Source organism: Dermochelys coriacea, chromosome 1 (genome assembly GCF_009764565.3).
Source record: "Dermochelys coriacea isolate rDerCor1 chromosome 1, rDerCor1.pri.v4, whole genome shotgun sequence".
Taxonomy (NCBI): domain Eukaryota; kingdom Metazoa; phylum Chordata; order Testudines; family Dermochelyidae; genus Dermochelys; species Dermochelys coriacea.
The window spans coordinates 157,654,880-157,674,176 of record NC_050068.2 but is presented as its reverse complement, the minus strand read 5'-3'; the positions used below and the strand labels follow the sequence as shown (position 1 = coordinate 157,674,176).

At 44.2% G+C, this 19,297-nt stretch overlaps 1 protein-coding gene across 1 annotated transcript in view; it reads right to left on the bottom strand.

Moving 5' to 3' along the window:
* Positions 1 to 4,303: 4,303 nt before the first annotated feature.
* Positions 4,304 to 19,297, bottom strand: part of LOC119861414 (cystathionine beta-synthase-like) — a 66,414-nt gene continuing 51,420 nt past the window's right edge. The window contains exons 14-16 of the mRNA XM_038416535.2: positions 18,869 to 18,953; positions 14,296 to 15,137; positions 4,304 to 6,056 (exon numbers count right to left, since the gene is read on the bottom strand). Of these exons, the coding sequence (XP_038272463.1) occupies positions 14,977 to 15,137; positions 18,869 to 18,953 (246 nt within the window). The 3' untranslated portion in view covers positions 4,304 to 6,056; positions 14,296 to 14,976. The remainder of the gene's footprint in view (positions 6,057 to 14,295; positions 15,138 to 18,868; positions 18,954 to 19,297) is intronic.

The following is a 19,297-nucleotide window of genomic DNA, read 5'->3' as shown; positions in this document are numbered from 1 at the left end:
CACAGTAGGGGCCACTGCCATGCAAGTGTGCGGGGCCACGCAGGACTGTGATTCTAGGCAATGTGCAGGACATAGTGGATGGATTTGCAGCAATGGGGCAATAGAGGGCATGCTGCATATGCCTATTTGGCACCAGCCCCCGAGCCACAGAGTACATCAAAAGAAAGGGCTTCTTTTCTATGGTTAGGTAAGCGCTGAAGGATCACCATGGATGCTTTGCTGAGATCAGCGTGGGCTGATAGATGAGACTCACATGACCACAAGACTGTTCAGAAAGCAATAAACACAAACATTCTTTCCCAACTGGCAGAGTACCATTGGCAATATTGAAATGCTGATAGTGGTTCTGGAGGACGCAGGCTACTCTCTGTTTCCTGGCTCATGAAGCTGTACACTGGCCACTTTGACAGCACCAAAGTACGATTCAGTTCCCAGCTCCACAGGAGCAGAATGACAGTTAAATGTGCTTCTGGTAGCCTGGAGGAATGTTTGGCTTCTCAGTGAGAAAAATATCCCCGGGATTATAGCAGCTTGTTGTGCACTGCATAATATCTGTGAGCACAAAGGGAAAAGTTGTGCCAGTGTGGAGATGAAGCATTGTCTGGTATCTTTGAACAGTCAGACACAAGGGTTATTACAAGCTCTGAGCCTGAGAGTGGCTTTCAAAGAACATTTTAAAGGTCAGCCACAATCATGTTCTCTGGACCTCCAGCTTTGGGTGATGCTAAGAAGTGTGTAGTGCTGGCTGTACATTTATAAATATGACAGGATGTCTTCCTGAAGTTATGAATTATGTGGTGCTTGGTGTACATTTATATGTACTGTTTGCCTTGAGTACATCTGTGCATTCTTCAATATGTGGCATGGGCTACTAAAGATAATTTTATTCTCCAAAAATAAAAATGTATTGCATGGGCAAAACAATGTGCAAAAAAAACCCCAGGCAATGTTCTACAACTTTTTTCCATAAATCAAAGAGGTGGGCACTTTAAAATTGGAACGGGAGTAAACATTTCTGTCCATTTGGGTGCACAAATGTGCAACCATAACAGACTACATACACCAACTGTGGTTGTCGGAGATCAGCATGTGTATGTAAAGCTGTGATTTTCCTTGCTAGCTCCTGATGTGGAGCAGTAGGAGTAAGGATGAGGCCCGTGATGCCCTGTGTTGGGGGGAGGTGTACGTGTGTGTGAGTTCATGCGTGCATGCAGGAAACAGTGACAATGGAGTTCTTCGAGGACTGCAAAGGATGATTATTTTTTTTAGACCTGTATGTCAACCACCATCTGCAGCATTTGGATTGGCTGCCTGAGGAGACGTCTTAATTCCTGGTGCACTTCCGGCTTCTTGGCCTGGGCCTTCACATTCCTTCTCCATGCTGTCTGCCATGATGAACCACTAAGCTGTTTTGTGGTCCTGCTACAGCATGGTCTTGCAGGCTCTTTCTGAACACTTTCCCCTCCTCAGCAGGGTCAGGTATTCTGGGTACGTGGAAGAGGCACCTCTCAAGGCTGCCATGCTAGAAGCTGCTGATTAAAAACAGACAGATGCACCATTGAATTTAAGTCTCAAGGGAAAGGTAAGTTTCAAAACTCCCATCCCTTATTCCCATGAACACTTTTAAGCAGACACCCTCTGCTCCAGTCATTGACAGCCTCCACTAATAGCCAATCAGGCACTAGGAGAGAAAATCGACATTCCAATTCCCTGGTAGGGCCATAATACTTTTTAGCCAGGCAGTGCAATAGCTGGATTTGCCAAATGGTCTTAACAGGTTCCTTAAGAGCATCATTAAGTGGCCTGGCAATTCTCATGATTGGTGGGACTCCTGCACCTCCTCCAAGGGACTCATCAGTTCCTGGAACTGCTTGAAGTCAGCTGCTATGGAAGGTAGTGGAGTCATCACCACTTCATCAAGTGATAAGGAGGAGTTATTAGTAAGAGGGGGTCATCTCCTTGTCTGCCCTTGATTCTTGCTCCTCGAAGCACAGGCGCTGGCTTCCTCTGGGCCCTAACCCCCTATGCCCCCCCACCTGCCCCTTTCCCCCAAACTCCCACCCCTGGCCTGCCTCTTCCCTCCCAGTTCCACCCCCTCCCCCAAGTGCACCCTGCTTCTCCCCCCAACACCTCCTGCACACTGTGGAACAGCTGATTGCGGTGGGCATTAGGAGGGAGAGGGAGGAGTTGATCAGCAGGGCTGCCAGTGGATGGGAGGTGCTGGGAGTGAGGGGGGAAACTGCCTGCCACTGGAGCACCCACGGAGTCAGCACCTATACCTTGAAGGTCTCCTCCTCTGGCATTAGTGGTACGAGAGGTGTGAAGACACATGCGCTCTTCTCTGCTCCCTCTGGTGGTGTGACGACCTTCTTGATGATTGAATGTCCATAGATCCCAACAAGGCCACTAGGGGAAGGGCATAGGGTACAGGTGGTGACAAGCCTCTGTGTTCTTGCCATGTTGATATCTCTTAAAGTCTAGCCTCCTCCAGTACCTCAGTGGAGGAGGGGGAGTGATGTGAGTAGATAGGAAACCCCAGACTAAGATTTGAGTGTCAACATACTCCAAGGTGGGTGGGGGAGAATAGTGGTTCTGCTTTTACTGTACAAGAGGGTGAGCATGGTACTCTAGGTGATGGGGGAGGGAGGTTATCAGGGACTAAGTAAATCTCAGTAGGGATAGACACTCCCCGCCACTGGTTAATAGGGGAGACTCTGACTCCAAAATACTAGCAGGTCCTTAGACTATCTAAATTCTTGCTGCACCCATCCCATCAAAGTTGAGACCGAGCAAAACCACCCCACCTCTCCGTAGGTGGGCAATGGTTCTACACCATTTAGGGTGGGAGGTAACTGCATTGCTATAACTGGGCATTTACGTTGGCCAGAGAAAAATTTGAGTATAGCCACATGCACAAATAGGTCAACGCAAGTAGCCCTAACTTTGAAGTGTTAACAGGGGCTATGGTTGTTCTTAGTCTTGGCTATCTCAGGGAGACAGTCTTTTTGTGACCTGACCCTTGGATTACACCTGCATTCCACTGAGACAATGAAATTGTTGACCAGTTGGGGCAGGCATATAGCCACAGGTGACAGCATTTTCATAGGAACTAGACCTAGACTATAGCACTTATGGCTCGACAAAAAAACAACCACTCGCCTCAACTGCCTTCAGAGTTAAATACAAAGTCCACCTTACACTCTGGCATTCCCACAATTGTATCCTCATTTTCACCAAAAGTGGGTATCCCCATTTTTACACATGGGACACCTGAGGCACAGAGAGAGAGAAAGGCCTCCGTGTTCAACAGTAGATGCCCTACTTTTGGTGTAACGAGCTTGAGATGCACAAGGGTCCTGATTTACAGTGGTGCTGAATACACACATCTCCACCTAATAGCTCGGGCTATTAGGCCCAACATGCCTTGGGTTGGGCACCTAAAATTAGTGGATACCTCTAAGTCTAAGGATAACATCCCCAAGGGTACACTGTGTAGCTTGAAAGCTTGTCTCTTTCACCAACAGAAGTTGGTCCAATAAAAGATAATACCTCACCCACCTTGTCTCTGGTGTCCTCAGTCCAACAAGGCTCCAACAACACTGCAAACAACTGAGTCAGTAACACAGCTGGCAATAACACTCACTCCCTGCACTCCATCTTGTCCCATTCATCTGCTCAAATCCCTTCATGGATAGGTCAACCTCAAAAGGCCTTGCGGGTTCACTTTGATGTATTCTAATAGGCAGGTGCTTGTTTGAAGCATATCTGAAACTATCTTCCTGGAAATCTTGTTTGAACAGCTATGCTTCCTAGTATAGAGTTTGACTAGCTGTCTCTTCGGACTAGTTAGGTCAGAAACACTGTAAGAACAACACCCTCACACACGATGTCAAGATTTCAGCTAGGATCAGACGTGGAAGTGGAAAGGGACATGGAAAAAGATTAGGGAGGAAAGAAGAACACACAATTTTAGAACCTCCTCGGTGTGCTTTGGCCAGAGGTTCAGGTTAAGTCCTGTGTGTTATCTAAAGAAAATTGTCTGTCCACTAATAATAAGGGCTAATGAATAATGATTTTCAAGTATTCTGAAGATGAACATTAAAATTGCTTTTATTGGGACTCAAAGAAGAAACAATTAAAAATTTCTCTGCAGCTCATTCCCTGCTGAAGGTGGCGTACGGTCATGTTTATATATATTATGTATATAATATTAAGTATTAATGTATATCATGTTTTTATATATATATATATATATATATATATATATAAAATATTAAGTTATGCTGTGACCTTTTTCTTGTAGTTGGAAGTGGGGCAGAGGAGGACGGAGGATAACTGTGCTCGTATTTGGAGAGATATTTCTTGTAGTAAGCTTGCTGCAGCAGACCCGACAGTCATTTGTGTTGCTATGAGGTATACAGTAATGGATGGAAACTGATACTTTATTTCTGTACATGGGCACAGGGCAAACGAAGGGAAATTTATATAGAAAACACAAAGAATGATAAGGTGGCACCATCAAGCACTGGGAAATGACAGAACGAAGGTTACCCATGACCCTTAGTTCAGCTTCCCTATGGTACAAGAAACTGTCCCTGGTCTCACTCCTGGTCCCTGGAACCACAGCCTTGGAGCAGCAATTTCAGAGAGCACCTGCAGACCACGCTGAAGCGTGCTCATCACAGACGAAATCTTCAAAGAATCTAACTATCATCTGCAAACTGAGATTGTCAGAGGCTCATAACTTGGCCAGATTGGAGCAGATTTTCATGGAAGAAGGCAAAAGGCACAGCTCTTACATCAGGGTGATCCCTCTGCCAAATGGCAACCCCATGCTCCAAAGTATGGAGGTGCGCGAGCTTCTCAGACCATTATAAGATGATTTCTAACATGGAAAAATACACCGTTTGCCCTTCATCTCATTTTGAGACTGGGCTGAAACTTTTATGCTGAAGATTAAAAATTATATGAGGCCTGAGGCTGACAGCTGGTCTAGAAAATTTTAACCCAAATGGTTAAAGTTTGCCAAAGTTAAGCAACTGAAAACAGGCTTGGAATGTGTCTTAATGAAAAGCATTGCTATCCATCCACCCGTCCATACACACACAAGTTTAGTCATCTTATAAATATATAAATAGTTGCATTTTTTTTTCTTACATTTATGTTCTATCAGTAGTCACTCAAACTTTCCTGGACACCATCACGGAGAATGCCTATAGGTCATAACAGAAAATAATAACCTTACTATAAATGTTTGGAGCTGGTTTCAAGATTTAATAGAGAATGGCATGCCTTTGTATAGTTTTGTTTTCTTTTTTAGCCCTATGTAATTCCACAGCAAGACTATAATTCACTATTCCATTTTATAGGACAGTTTCAAACACCAATAGCAAAATAATCATTATTTTCTTGTACATTCTATAGGATTTTCCATAAGGGTGCCCAAAGATATTTTGGAAGTTCTCTTATAGTCTAATAACAAAAAGCTTTGCCCTCCTGCAATACTTAGCTTACTTGGAGAACAGAGCCTATTCATTGTTAGACAGTAGTGGGCTGAGGTGTGGTTGGGGTGCAGAGTAGTTTGCCTCCTTCAGGGGGACATACACAAATCTCACTGTCCCTGGGGATGGTGCTGCCAGCAATTACGATTCTGTCATTGTCAATGGGACATACACACTGGGGACAGCCATCAGGAGGGCTTCCGGTCTCCTTGCACGTAGGTGAAACAGTGGGACAAACTGAAGTGCAGGAGATATTCCCTGTAGAAACACAGGTGCAGAGTTGGGTGGCAAAGTCTATGTGGAAAGATTTCCCCACAGGGACGTTTCCATCCTTGTAGCCTTGCATGGTGCATTCAAATTGCTGGTAATCTGGACAGGAACATGCAGGAGCACATGGAGCACAGCAGGTATTCGCCGAAGTCACCACTGCGTGTTGGTCAGGGCATGGGCTACATTTGACAAGAGTGCAGTCTGGTTTCAAGGGTTTACAGGCAGCTTCGGGTAGCGAAAAGCAGCTCAGCAACAGGCAAAGCAAGTGTTCAGGCTTCATTTTTTCTATTTAAAAAAAGAGAGAGAGAGGCAAAGAGATATAGCAGAAATTGCTGGCTCAGACACCTGAGCCAATTATACCATTGTAAAATGTAAGCCTTCTGCGTGAAACTGCGGTACTGAAATCAAATGGTCACGTTCCCATGAAATAGTTATTCACTGGTCAGCTGTATTTCCCCATGTTAAGTATCCTCACACCTTCTTGTCAACTGTCTAAATGGGCCATTTTGATTATCACTACAAAAGTTTTTTTCTCCTGCTGATAATAGCTCATCTTAATTAATTAGCCTCTTACCATTTGTATGGTAACTTCCACCTTCTCTGTACGTACATAACTATCTTCTTACTATATGTTCCATTCTATGCATCTGATGAAGTGGTCTGTAGCCCATGAAAGCTTATGCTCTAATAAATTTGTTAGTCTCTAAGATGTCACAAGTACTCCCGTTCTTTTTACGGATACAGACTAACATGGCTGCTATTCTGAAACCTACTATAATGATAATTTGTATAGCAATAGCACCTCAGGCCCCTAGGCCAACCATGCTACCTGCTGTACAAAACACAGAACAAAACGAAACCACCTGCAGCAGAAAGCTTAAATTAGTTCTTCCTTTACTTACCCAGCAAGGCCAGCATTCCAGTTCTGGGTTTCTCCTCAAGTGGACTCAAACAGACTTAGTATGTTGTAATGGACTGATCATTGTACTGGGAGCCAGGGACCCTGAGAACAAATGTTGGCTTTGCCACTTACACTCTGTAACTTTGGGCAAATTACTTAATCTCTGCCTCAATTTCCCCATCTATAAAGAGGAGATAAAATTTACTTTCCTACTTCAGAGGAGTGATGTAATTCACAAAGTGCTTTAAGGATGAGAACATCTTAAAATTAAACTTTTAAGTCTATTTATAAAAGCTGGTTTGGTCATTTTTAATCTGCATGACACTGCCTGTTTCAATAAAGTGTAGTGTTACAAGATCTGTAGATTTTTTTCAGGCCAGGAGGGACCATTAGATCACCTACTCTGACTTTCTGTACAGCGCAGGCCATAGAATTTCATCTAGTTCCCCCTATATTGAGTTCAATCACTTGTGTTTTGGCTAAAGCAGATCTTCTAGAAAGGCATCCAGTCTTGATTTGAAGTTTGTTCCCAGAGCCGATGCTAGCTCATTGGGGTCCATAATCAGGAACATCCCTCCCACCTGATACTAAAGCAGGCAAGTTCTTGCAATAAAAAACAAATAGGGGGCCCCACTGAGCTTTCAGGCCCCTAAGATATTGCTTAGTCTGTTTATGCCTAGCACCAGCTATGTTTGTTTCTGTGATTGATCACCGTCACTGTTATTCCGATTAGAATGGTTTTGGTCTGGCTTCAGCTTCTAGCCATTGGTTCTTGTTATGCCTTTATCTGCTAGAATTAAAGAGCCCTGAAGTACCTAGTATTTTGTCTCGGTGAAAGTACTTATATCCTGTAATCAAGTCACCTTCTGATCTTCTTTACGATAAACGAACGATGCTGAGCTCTAAGTCTCCTGCTGTAAGGCATGTTTTCCAGCTCTGAAATAATTTTGTGGCTCTTCTCCTCTCCAAGTTTTCATCATCCTTTGTAAAATATGGACACCAGAACTATACACAATATTCTAGTAGCAGTCTCACCAAGGCCATATACAGAGGTCAAATCACCTCTCTGCTCTTACCCACTGCGCCGGTGTTTGGTTTGAGCATTGGCCTGCTAAGCCCAGGGTTGTGAGTTCAATCCTTGAGGGGGCCATTTAGGGATCTGAAGCAAAAATTGGGGATTGGTCCTGCTTTGAGCAGGGGGTTGGACTAGATGACCTCTTGAGGTCCCTTCCAACCCTGATATTCTATTACCCCTTTTAGCCACAGCATCACACTGGGTGTTCATGTTCAGTTGTTTGTCTTTCTGACACTAAATCCTTTTTAGAGTCACTGCTTGCCAGGATACAGTCCCCCATTCTGTAGGTTTGGCCTGCATTTGGCTGTATTAAAGGCATTTTGTTTGAATGGGCCCAGCTTACCAAGTGCTGCCAAGCACTCTCCTGATTTAGCATGAGTCTTGTGATATTTGGTGTGTTTCTTAAAGCTCCAGCTCCTGGAGTTATGTGAATGCACAAGAATTTCAGCTTTTTTTTTTTTTTTTTAATGAAATTCTCTAGGATTCACAGTTGTGGAGAGAAGCTTGAAAAACATTCCCCAAATGAAACTTTAAAAGCTCTGAAACCAAAAGGCAAATAACAAGAACTCAAAAGGGATTATTTTTAAAAATTCTCATGATTTTTAAGCCAATCTTCCAATTCTGGAATGCTTACCAGTAGCAATATTTCTTCCTTGTCCTCATCATTATTTACCATTCAGCCAATGTTTGTTTCATCCACAAATTTTCTCTGCGGTGATTTTACATTTACTTCCAGATCACTGATAAAAATGGCACCAGACTTAGAACCGATCCCTGCAGAAACTGACTAGAAACACTTCCATTAGATGGTGATTTCCCATTGACAACTACTTTTTGAGATCTGTCAGCTAGCCTGTTCTTAATCCTTTTAACGTGTGCTTTACTACTATTGTCTCGTGTTAAGCTTTTAATCAGAATGCTGTGCAGTACTAAGTCAAAAAAATCTAAGTGTATGACATCAGTGCAGTCCCCTTTGTCAACCAAACTTGTAAGCTTAGCAAAAACTAAAACTGGGTTTGGTTGCCAAGACCAATTTTCCATAAACATTACAAAAAATTGTTAGTTAATAGTTACATACGGATGAATTTTCTGCTCAGATCAGTCCAGTTTTCTTTAAGATACCCCATGTCTCCTGACCTGATCTCCAGACCCATTCCCCAGCTACCATACACTCCTGGAAAAGGGTCGCTCTAATTTAATTAACTGCTTGTAATTTATATTTCAGAATAGTAGAAGGAATCCTTTTTTAAATCAAATATATGACTGTGCTCTAAAATATAAAACAATTTTAATTACCTGGATAGTCTTCATGCCAAATGTAACAGATGGTTTGGCCCAGGAATAGTGATCAGCCTTTTGATTTTTCTCCAAGCATAACCATACCTATTCAGCTGCAAGGTCATCTATTTATATGCAATGGCTCTCTGAGCCTTGATGCAGTAGAAACAGGGGGGAAAAGCCTTGGCTGGGAGTGGTCAAAAAGATTTTTATCTTGCTAATGGCTTCAGTTTTGTTTATATCTCCCTTGGTGATCTGTACCTTTGTGAAGTCTGTTCCAGATTGTGGTGCAAACCTACCCTTCCCCCACCCCGCTTTAAACTTTGACTGAGTGTACTGAAAAGACCATTAGACTGATAGCCTGCTAAGCGCAGTAAATATAGTGTATATTTGTATATGGTTTTCCATCCACAAGCATACAGAAATGATTCAAAAGCTATGAATGTACAACACTACTGAAATGCATCCAACACTGGGGAATAATGAACTCAGGGGTCGCACAGCTGGTAGCTTCTGTAGGCCGAGCGCATTGTCCAGGGGCTCCTGACATTCCTTCATTCCCCACCCCCACCCCAGGCTCCCTGTGCGCCACCCTCACATCCTCCTCTAACTAGGAGTCCCTGCAACTCCCCCCCCGCCACGTCCACCAGGTTGCCATATACTTTTCCCCCATTCCAGAGACTGTGAACACTCCACACGCTCCTCTGCCAGATTCTCCACCTTTTTGTCCCCATGGCAGGGGATCTGTTTGCTCCCTTTCCCTCCATGCTCCCCCTTCACTCCCAATCTCTTCCCTGCCAGGAATTATGTGCAACCCCCATTTGTCCCCCAACCATAGCAAGGTCCCCCATCCCTGTCAATTTTATTCCCATCCTAATCTCCTTGGAGCTTCCCCCTCCCTCTCGGATTTCTGTTCAGCCAACCACTTTCGACAGGCTCCTGACAAATGGCTATTGTTTCTGTGAAGTCTATTAGCTGGGACAAGCTTTGCCCATTCTTTTCTAATTCATTAGTGCCACAACTCTTCCAGACTCAACTTCCACAGCTACAGTGCCAGTTTCTTGGGGCAGCCCAGCTAAGCTTCTGTCTTCCCTTCTCAGGTGCACCCCTTAAACCTGAAAAGCACTTTGCACTTCACAAGTCATAACACCCAACACTTGGCCTAAATGAGCATGGAAGCATGTGATCCTCTAGTTTTCTGTGGTATGGTAAATGCAGGTGGCTTGAGTCATCCCAGCCATGCCTCAGAGGGCATTGGCAAGCAGGGGTAATTGTAGGAGTGGGCCCATTGAAGGAGTGAATTTAGGCCTGATGTTGCAAACAGTTATACATGTTCTTCCTATAACTTCACTGTGACTCCTCATAGTGAAATGACACAAATACTGAAGTGTTTGTTTGCAAGATTGGGCTCTCCCAGTCATTGTGAAAATAAATGTCCTGGTTAGTTTTTAAGCCATAATCCTGACACGCTCTCCAAATTTAGCCTAACAGGGGGGAAAAAAGAAAAGAAAAATACACCTGATAACATTACTAACAAAATCCCCTTTCAGCTGTCAAACTTGTTCATAGCCCTCCTGACTTGTGCTCCAGTCCCATCCCCCAGCTGCCACATACTCCTGAAATCATCCAGTAACCACTCAGACCAACCCTCATTCCCAGCTCACCTGCAAAACCTTCATCGTCTCAAAGATTGGAAGGTAAAGGAACCCTGCCCAGGAGAATGGTGGCAGAGTGAGGAGGGTTATACAAGACAGACATGGTGGGTGAGGTAATGTATTTTATTGGACCAACTTCCCTTGGTGGGAGAGACAAGCTGATCGGCTACATAGAAGAAGAGCTCTGTGTAGCTGAAAAGCTCATCTCTTTCAGCAACAGCACTTGGTCCAATGCAAGATATTACCTCACCTACCTTGTCTCTCTAATATCCTGGGACCAACACAGCTACAACACCACTGCAAACAAGGGTTATACAAAGCACTTGTGGCTATAAACAGCAGGAGAGGGAGAGACTTTACTGTATTACCAAAAAAAAAAAAAAAAAGTTGTCTGTCAGAGGGGGAGAGGAAATAGATAGAAAGACCTGTTAGGTCACAGGTTTTGTTGTTCAGCTACATAATTGCAGTATATTGGCCCCAAGTGCATGGGGAAGGGTAGCTGAGTCAAAGGCTGAAATAGCTAATTGCTGTTTTTTGTTTGCTCTACCCACTGTATTTGTTTAACCCTGCAGTCTTTTTGCATGTGAGGGACAATGATATTTCACCTCCTTTGTAAAGCCCTTTGAGAGCTACAGATAAGTCGTACTGTATAAGAGCTAAGTATTGTCATTATGGTTCTATCACACAATCCCAAATTCCTCACATACTGTTCCAGCAAATAAAATCCCCACCCAGCTGCCTGATTTAAGCCACCTTCTTCCCCACTCATAATGTCTACAAAACAGTTTTGGTTTGTCACTCCAAAAATCTGTACTAAAGTGAAAATGTACAGACTAAAGTAAATGTAATATAAAAACAAATAGCACAAGGAATTTTGTTCGGGGTGTATTTGTTCATTTTCATATTTCATATAATCCTTTATTTTAAACTTACCTGTGTCTACCCCAAAATTTGTAGTCTGCCTTAGAAAATGTATTGCGATTCTGATTATTCATGATTGTATGATCAAGGTCATGGCACCTGCCCTTGGGGTTTTACAGTCTAAAACCAAACAAGATGTGGTTGTAACAGACAGGAGGGAAGAGGGCATGGAGGACAAGGGTAATGGTAATAAAGACGCCAGCTTTCAAAGGATAACAATCTCATGGCTCTGAATCATTTGAGAGAATATTCCTTCTGTAAATAAATGAAACCAGCTACTCAAGAAACCAAGGTGCCTTGCTACTGATTGTAGGTAGTTTGCTTCAGGCAGCACACACTTGGCCTTGCGTTAGGCACGAATAAGAATGACTTTTATAAAGAATCCTTCCCAAATCCTCTCAGAAGGATCCCAAAATATTTTACAAACTATGAACCCAATCCTGCATCGATTTAAGCAGCATGACTTGGGCTCCTATGCCCTTTGGTAATACAAATAATAAAAATAATAATAATCTTAACTTTAACTATTGATCCCATGCTTAAAGTTCATGCTTAAGTCACTCCAGAAACATAGTTAAGATACAGGTATCATTACCCCCCCTCTGCTGGAATGCAACTTCCTCTAGGGTGGAATGTGACATATGTCAAATAGTACACAGCAACACTACAGCAGTTTAGGACAGAACAGAAAGACTACTGTACGCTGCAGGGAGACATTTAATTACACACATTGGAATATGGCCAACACACTGAGTTAACAATCCCCCCATTATTCCTGCAAAACATTCCATGGATTCTTTAATGACCACAAATGACTCAGGCCTCTGAGCTCTGTTTCAGATCTTGTCTGAAGGGGCAAAACCCTCTCAAATAAATAATTAACTATATTTTGTTTTAAATATTGTATTTGTTTTTGTTCGAGTACACAGTCATATAAAGTACAATGCTTTTTCTTCATATATATAACAAAGACGATTTCTTGCAGCTATCAGAACCTTGTGTGCTGCTGGACAAACAGCAAATGGAAAATGTCATCTCTCTCTCTCACACACGCATACAGCCAGCCACACTCTTTCCTACTGAAAAGTTCTTGTTCTTGTGATTAATTTGGTGATATTTTTTCTCTCAATTTATGAAATTATTCTCTGGATGAATTTAAAAAAAAAAAATCCACCAGCAAGGGCCTGATTCTGTCTTCTCTGAAATCAAAGGTGAGGTTCCTTCAGTTCAGTAAGGGTAAGATCTATGCTATCAATTTATGTCGGCATAACTACGTCACTCACGGGTGTGGAAAATATGGCTACTGCCTGTCAGGGAGGTGGATTAACTACACTGCTGTAGATGAAGACAAGCCCTAAATCTCCATCCAGGTAACAAACATTGTTCTTCAGCATTCCCTCTCTGGTTTAGGGAGAGAGACTTTATCACTTTTTGTTGTTCCCCCTCCTCTCCGCTCCCGTCACCCCTCAATGATTTTTCTTTAGTGATAGTGAACAGCTTGGGTTTGGTGTGGAGACCTTCCCAAACTGTTCCCCGTGGTATTTCTCCCTCCCACCCCACCCCCCACTGTTCCTCTGATATTCTTGTTAACTGCTGGAATTAGCCTACCTTGCTTGTCACCATGAAAGGTTTTCCTCCTTTCCCCCCCTGCTGCTGGTGATGGCTTATCTTAAGTGATCACTCTCCTTACAGTGTGTATGATAAACCCATTGTTTCATGTTCTCTGTGTGTGTGTGTATATAAATCTCTCCTCTGTTTTTTCCACCAAATGCATCCGATGAAGTGAGCTGTAGCTCACGAAAGCTTATGCTCTAATAAATTTGTTAGTCTCTAAGGTGCCACAAGTACTCCTTTTCTTTTTGCGAATACAGACTAACACGGCTGCTACTCTGAAACCTGAACTTCCTGAGTCTGCAAAGCTTCTCCTGAGATTTCCAGGTCTAGCTCTAGTAAGAGGACAGTTTATTGGGGTGGCTTTTCTGGCCAAAAAACAGACGTGAACAAACACTTACCCAAATACTTGCAAAATATTTGATGTACTGCGAATAACTCAGCAAACAAAAAGCAGCAGACACCATTCCTAACCATAAATACTTCAACATTTATCAAAAACCTTGTACATAGTAGATTAGATTAAAAACACAGACTTGTCGCTTAGGAAAAGCTAAAACTGAAAGTAGTCGGTCCTCTCTCAAACTGCCCGCAGCACATGCCTGAAGCAATTGTGCCTATTCCCCTAAACTGGGCTGCAAAAGTGATTTCATTTGTTTACTCTTCTCTTGCTGTGCACTTAGTTCCTTCTTTGTGTGGCTGTTCTGAGCTCTGCTAACAGCTCTCGGAATGGACTCCAAAGCTTCAAAAATCACATCGGACCCCAAAAATAATTAATTGGCCCAAAAATCATGATTTTTTTTAAAAGAAAAAATTACATTGTGTTTTTGGGCTGTCTTTTGAGTTTGGGGCTCCCCCTGCCCATCCCCAGAGTCTCTAGTGCTGGCCACTCCCCCAGAAGGTCCTGGGTAAGGGGATTTTGGCCTTTGCTGCAGGAGCTTTCCCCTCCTCATCTGCACAACCCCTGTTCAGCAAATAATCCTGCCCTTCAACTCCCATATCAATCCTGGCGCCCTGGCAACTTCTGCTTCAGTTCTGCCCATTCCCTAAGCCCCCACATCAATTCAGCCCCACCAGCCTCACCTCTGCTCTTTCTACAGCTCCTGAGAGTCTTCACTCCTCTCTCCCAGGCCCTGGTGTGGGGGCTGCTGCAGGGTCACCGCTTCTCCTTCCCAAGCCAGGTGTAGCAGGGATGGAGGGCAGATGGGGGAGGAGCAGAGGAGCCATCCCATTGTTCACTGGAGTGAAAGGAAGCAGAGCTGCCCTAACCTGCTGGGTCCTGCATGCTCCCTTCTCCCCTCCTGTAAGAACGGGATCTGCCCCTGAGGGGAGGGAAAGAGAAATTCTGCTTGCAGTAGCTCTGATTGGCTGCTCTTCCTCAGAAGGGTGGCGATTGGGAAAGGCAACCAATCAGCAGGGGTTTCCCCCAGCCAGGGGTGAAATCTGGGAGAAGGCTAGAGCTCCAGCCCCAGCCATAATCATGCATCTCAGGAAGTGCGAGAAGGTGTTAATTAACCATGAAAACAGCAAGAGACAAGTCTTATAAAATCTGTGCAATAAGACCCATATATTAACCCCCTCACCATCCCCCCCAATGTTGTGCTGTAATGTTATCTCAGTATAACTGCTTATTTTAATTAAACTTGTTCTTTAGTCAGATTATCCTGATCCACATATTCCTTTGATGTAATTTCGGACGCAATCAAACATATGGGACCAAGGATTAGTCAATTAAAATCTTAGCCTTGTCATTTTGAAAAATTGTCAGTGGCTTATTTCAGATTCATCTGAGGCAACAGAGCCTCTTGGTGAAGCAACTTTTTGTTGCTGGCTCTTGTCCTTTCGGGTAATGAAGTTCAGGAGATCCAGGGCCGCCACCACTCCAAACACCATTTGTTTCTTGGTGTAACTGCCATCTCCAATGTCTGTAAGCACACAGCGAAGTACATTACTGAGTTATCTGACAAAGAAGTCCAGAAATGGCTGTGATTTTATAAAGATAAGACGTCAAACAGACCAGCGTCATCCCTGCTATGATTCTACTGAAAAGGATTCCTGGTGCAACCCCACAGCAGTCAATTGGGTCACATCAGGGATGTACTGGGTAACAGTGAATTCTTTACCATTACAAGGAGTCTAATTTGTCACTTGACCTTATGAGATTTTTGTTCCAATGACTCCTGCCCTCCCCATCCCAAATCAACGATAATCTTTAACAGCAGCAGTGATCATTGTATTTATAAAGAATCCTTCCGCCTCACTGCAGCTGATACAGTGCTGTACCACACCACTACCAAACAATATGAAGTGCAATAAAATCCAACTTTTTAAAAAACATGTCCTCTTAAAAGCAAACAAATAAAATGCAGGTGAGGGTGTCTAAATCACAGAATGTTGGGAGGGATGGGAGGAAAGTAATAAAAATGGGGTGAACTGTGGTCAGACTAAAATAGCACCTTTTGACTATAAAAAGTGTTTAAGAAGCGAGGTGATTCTAGCTGCCCTGAGTTTTTCTACCATCACCATTTTTCTAAAGTGAAAAATGCAATTTTGCCAAAATCATAATGTTTAATAAAAAATTTGGTTTTGGAAACAGTTTTGATTTTTTTGACCAAAAAAAATGTAAACAAAAAATTTAAGGGTTTTTTTGGTGAAAAAAAAAATCAAAATCTTCCACAAACATTTTAAAATCAAATTGTCTTCATATTTTGCAGAAATATACCTTTTTTTTTCAACTCTCTACAGCTGAGATTGATAGCCAGATTCCCCTTCCCACAGAAGAGGTATAGTCACAGCGGGATTCACAGAGCCATTGCTTGATTTTCTCGTGTTGGGAGATGCATATGGATTTGCAGGATCTGAGTTCAGCACGATGGCTTGACCCTCAAACTGCAGCCCCTTGCAGGCGAACAAACCAACATGGCGAGCTATTTCACTAGCTCATGTGCATGAGCGGGCTGTACATTTAACATTGTTCTCCCATAAAATCAGCCTAATTACACCCTGAAGTTCTAATGTTATCCAGAGCGCAGTTATCTTGACTACTTTGTTGTGGCAGTGATATCTTAAACACAGCACCTCCCATAAGATAAGGCATCAGCTACACTTACAAATTTTTACCACATAACTACGTGGTAAGGGGTGTTATTTTTGCCAACTTAGGTAGATCTCTAAAAACCCTTGTGTGGATGCAGTTATACTAGCATAAGGGACTATATACTGGTGTAAGTTATTTCATTTCCCTGAGCTAGAAGAAGCTACTCGAGTATCAGCACTTTTAGCCCAGTATAACTGCACCAGGAAGATTTCATTGCTCTATGGCAGCACAGGAAAAGTGGCAAAACATTTTAAGTGTGAGCAAGGCCTAAGAAATGATCCCCTTTGTGAAAACTGTTTGCTGAGGCTATGGCTACACTACAGATGATGCAGCTGCACTGCTGTAAGCTCTCTAATGTAGCCGCTCTAAGTGGATGCAAGAGAGCGCTCCTGTCGGCTTAATTACTCCAGCTCCCGTGAGTGGTGGCAGGAGAAGCTCTCCCACCAACATAGCGCTGTCCACACCAGCGCTTAGGTTGGTGTAACTTACCTCGCTCGGGGGGGTGGCTTATTCACACCCCTGAGTGACATAATTTATACCGACCTAAGCTGTAGTGTGTACAAAGCCTGAGAACCTGACTCTATCATTTACAGAGGCTCTCCAGGACAGGCTCTGTTATTTACTTTATATCTGTGCACCCAACCCAATGGATATCTAGATTGATTAGAGCCAGATTGCCCTGGAAAACGCTACTCGGGGTGGAGGAGAGGGCCAGGTTCTGCTGCAACTCCGCTAGGAGGAACTGCCCATAGGGTCTCATCTCCAAATGGGAAAATCCAGCCCACACCTAAGCACGGTTGGTACCATGATTCTGGGCAGAGCCATGGAGTGCTGCCTGGCATGCACAGGCCGGCTCAGTTCCTCGTGAGCAGAGTGACCAGGAGATGGAGTGAGCAGAGAAGGCACAGAAAACCAAAGTGTTGCCTGAGTATGAACACACAGCAGAGCCGGGCAAAGCATGCCATGTGCTTGGGGGGCATGAGGGAGGGCAGAAGAGCAATGAGCCCCCTAGTGGTCAATATGGCTAAGAGGGTTCAGAGAGGGTGGCAAGTCTGATTGGATTCCCTGGCAAGCAATTGAAGTATTCCTAAAGAATAACAAAATGAACTTTTCCCCACCTTAATCACCACCTAACTTCACCCCACCCTTTTGAGTCCAGGTCTCAGCTGAGGAGAAGTGAATGGGACTCTCTGAGTATGTCTACACAGCAACTAGACACCCGCAACTGGCCTGTGCTGGCCGACTCAGACTCAGGGAGCTCAGGCTGTGGGGCTGTCTCACTGCTGTGTAGATGTCTGCTGGAGCCCTGTGAGGTGGCCCTCCCAGATCTCAGGGCACAGCCCGAGTCCGGAAGTCTACACAGCAATGAAACAGCCCTGCAGCCCTAACCCTGTGAGCCTGAGTCTGGCGGCATGGGCCTGCCACAGGTTTTTCTTTGCTGTGTAGACATGCCCACTGTGGACCCCATCAGTGTCATTCTTTCGTTGGCCAAAAGGCTCACTCTGAAGTACCACGCAGGATTCCCTCCTCCTCACAGCTAAGCAAGCTGAACCACCCAACCCCTGCTATCTTAAAGAGCAAGTGACAAGAGAGAGCACTCTCCCTTCCATCTGCACACCATACGGGAGCTTTTGGGTCCAAGCCCAGGGGTAGGGAAGTGGGGAGCGTGGTCCCTGTAGCAAGCGCCTCTTCTCTGGCACTCTGTGGCAGCTCCTCTGTTCTCCGTGGTACACTCCTCCTCAGGTCTCCTATTAGGAATCCACTGGAGTATTAACACTGCTCGCAACAGCATTACCACACAAAATCCTTTCTGCAGCAGCTGCTGCTGCACAGAGATGGGGGGACTCAGCCATGGCTGCTATGGTGGCTGTGTTACTACAATCGTGCCTAAAGGCTCCAGCTGAGGTCAGGACACTATTATGCTGGGTGCTGTACTTGAACACAGTAAAGAACAGACACTTCCCTGAAGCGCCTATGATCCCAACACACAACAGGTGAGAAAAAGGCAGTACTGTTATCCCTGTTTTAGAGATGGGAAACTGAGGCACAGAGACTGCGTGACGTGCCCACGGTTGCGCACACAGTCCGCAGCAGAGCTGGGATTTGAACTCTGACTTCCCATGTCTCAGTCTGGTGCCTTTTTACAGATCAGGCTTCCTCTTTTGATCCTCTGGCCAAGAAATGGCACACTTTACAATAGCCATAAGGGCGTCACTGAAATAAATCAGTTTGTGTCCAGCTATAGAGCTAGTTAAATAATCAGAATAAGAACCTTAGTGTTTCGGGCTCCTCATGCCTCTCTTCATGCTACCACACATGGGGCTTTGGAGAGGGGTGAATGGCCAATGGATCCATGACTCTGCTTAGCGATGGGGAAAAATCCCTCATGCAGGAGGAGCGTAGAGTTCCAGCTGCTCCGTTGGTACCTTCATGGCCCTATTGTGAGGATTCCATCCCCCACATCCTTCCCCCAGAGAATGCCTGTGCAAAGCCCATGTAATCTGGTTGGTGCACAAGTCAAGAGTTTGGCTTTCCTTTTCCTCAGTAAAAGATACTTACATTGCAACTGTTCATGTACAACTATAGCAAAATGATCATTCTCCAGGATATTAGAGAGGTTTCCAAGGTTGTCATCCAGGCTAATCTAAAGAGCGGGGACCAAAAAAAGAAAAAGGGCATTTAAACGCTTCACTTTGTGACAGCATTAGGGACCCAATTCTTACTTTTAAAGCACAGTCCTGTGCTGGGGGCAGTATAGAGATGGAGGAAGGGAATATCAGAAGGCACAGGTGTGTTGATGCAGATACAGCATTTCCTGGAGCTTTGGGGTGTGCAGGGGAAACACAAAAACAAGCACAAAGGACCAAGTCCTCACCAGGTATAGTTTGGAGTAGCTCCATTAATCCCATTGGAGCTATTTCCATCTACATCACCTTAGGATCTGGTCCAGTGACTGTAGTCATCCCCAGACCTTGAATGGGATCAGAG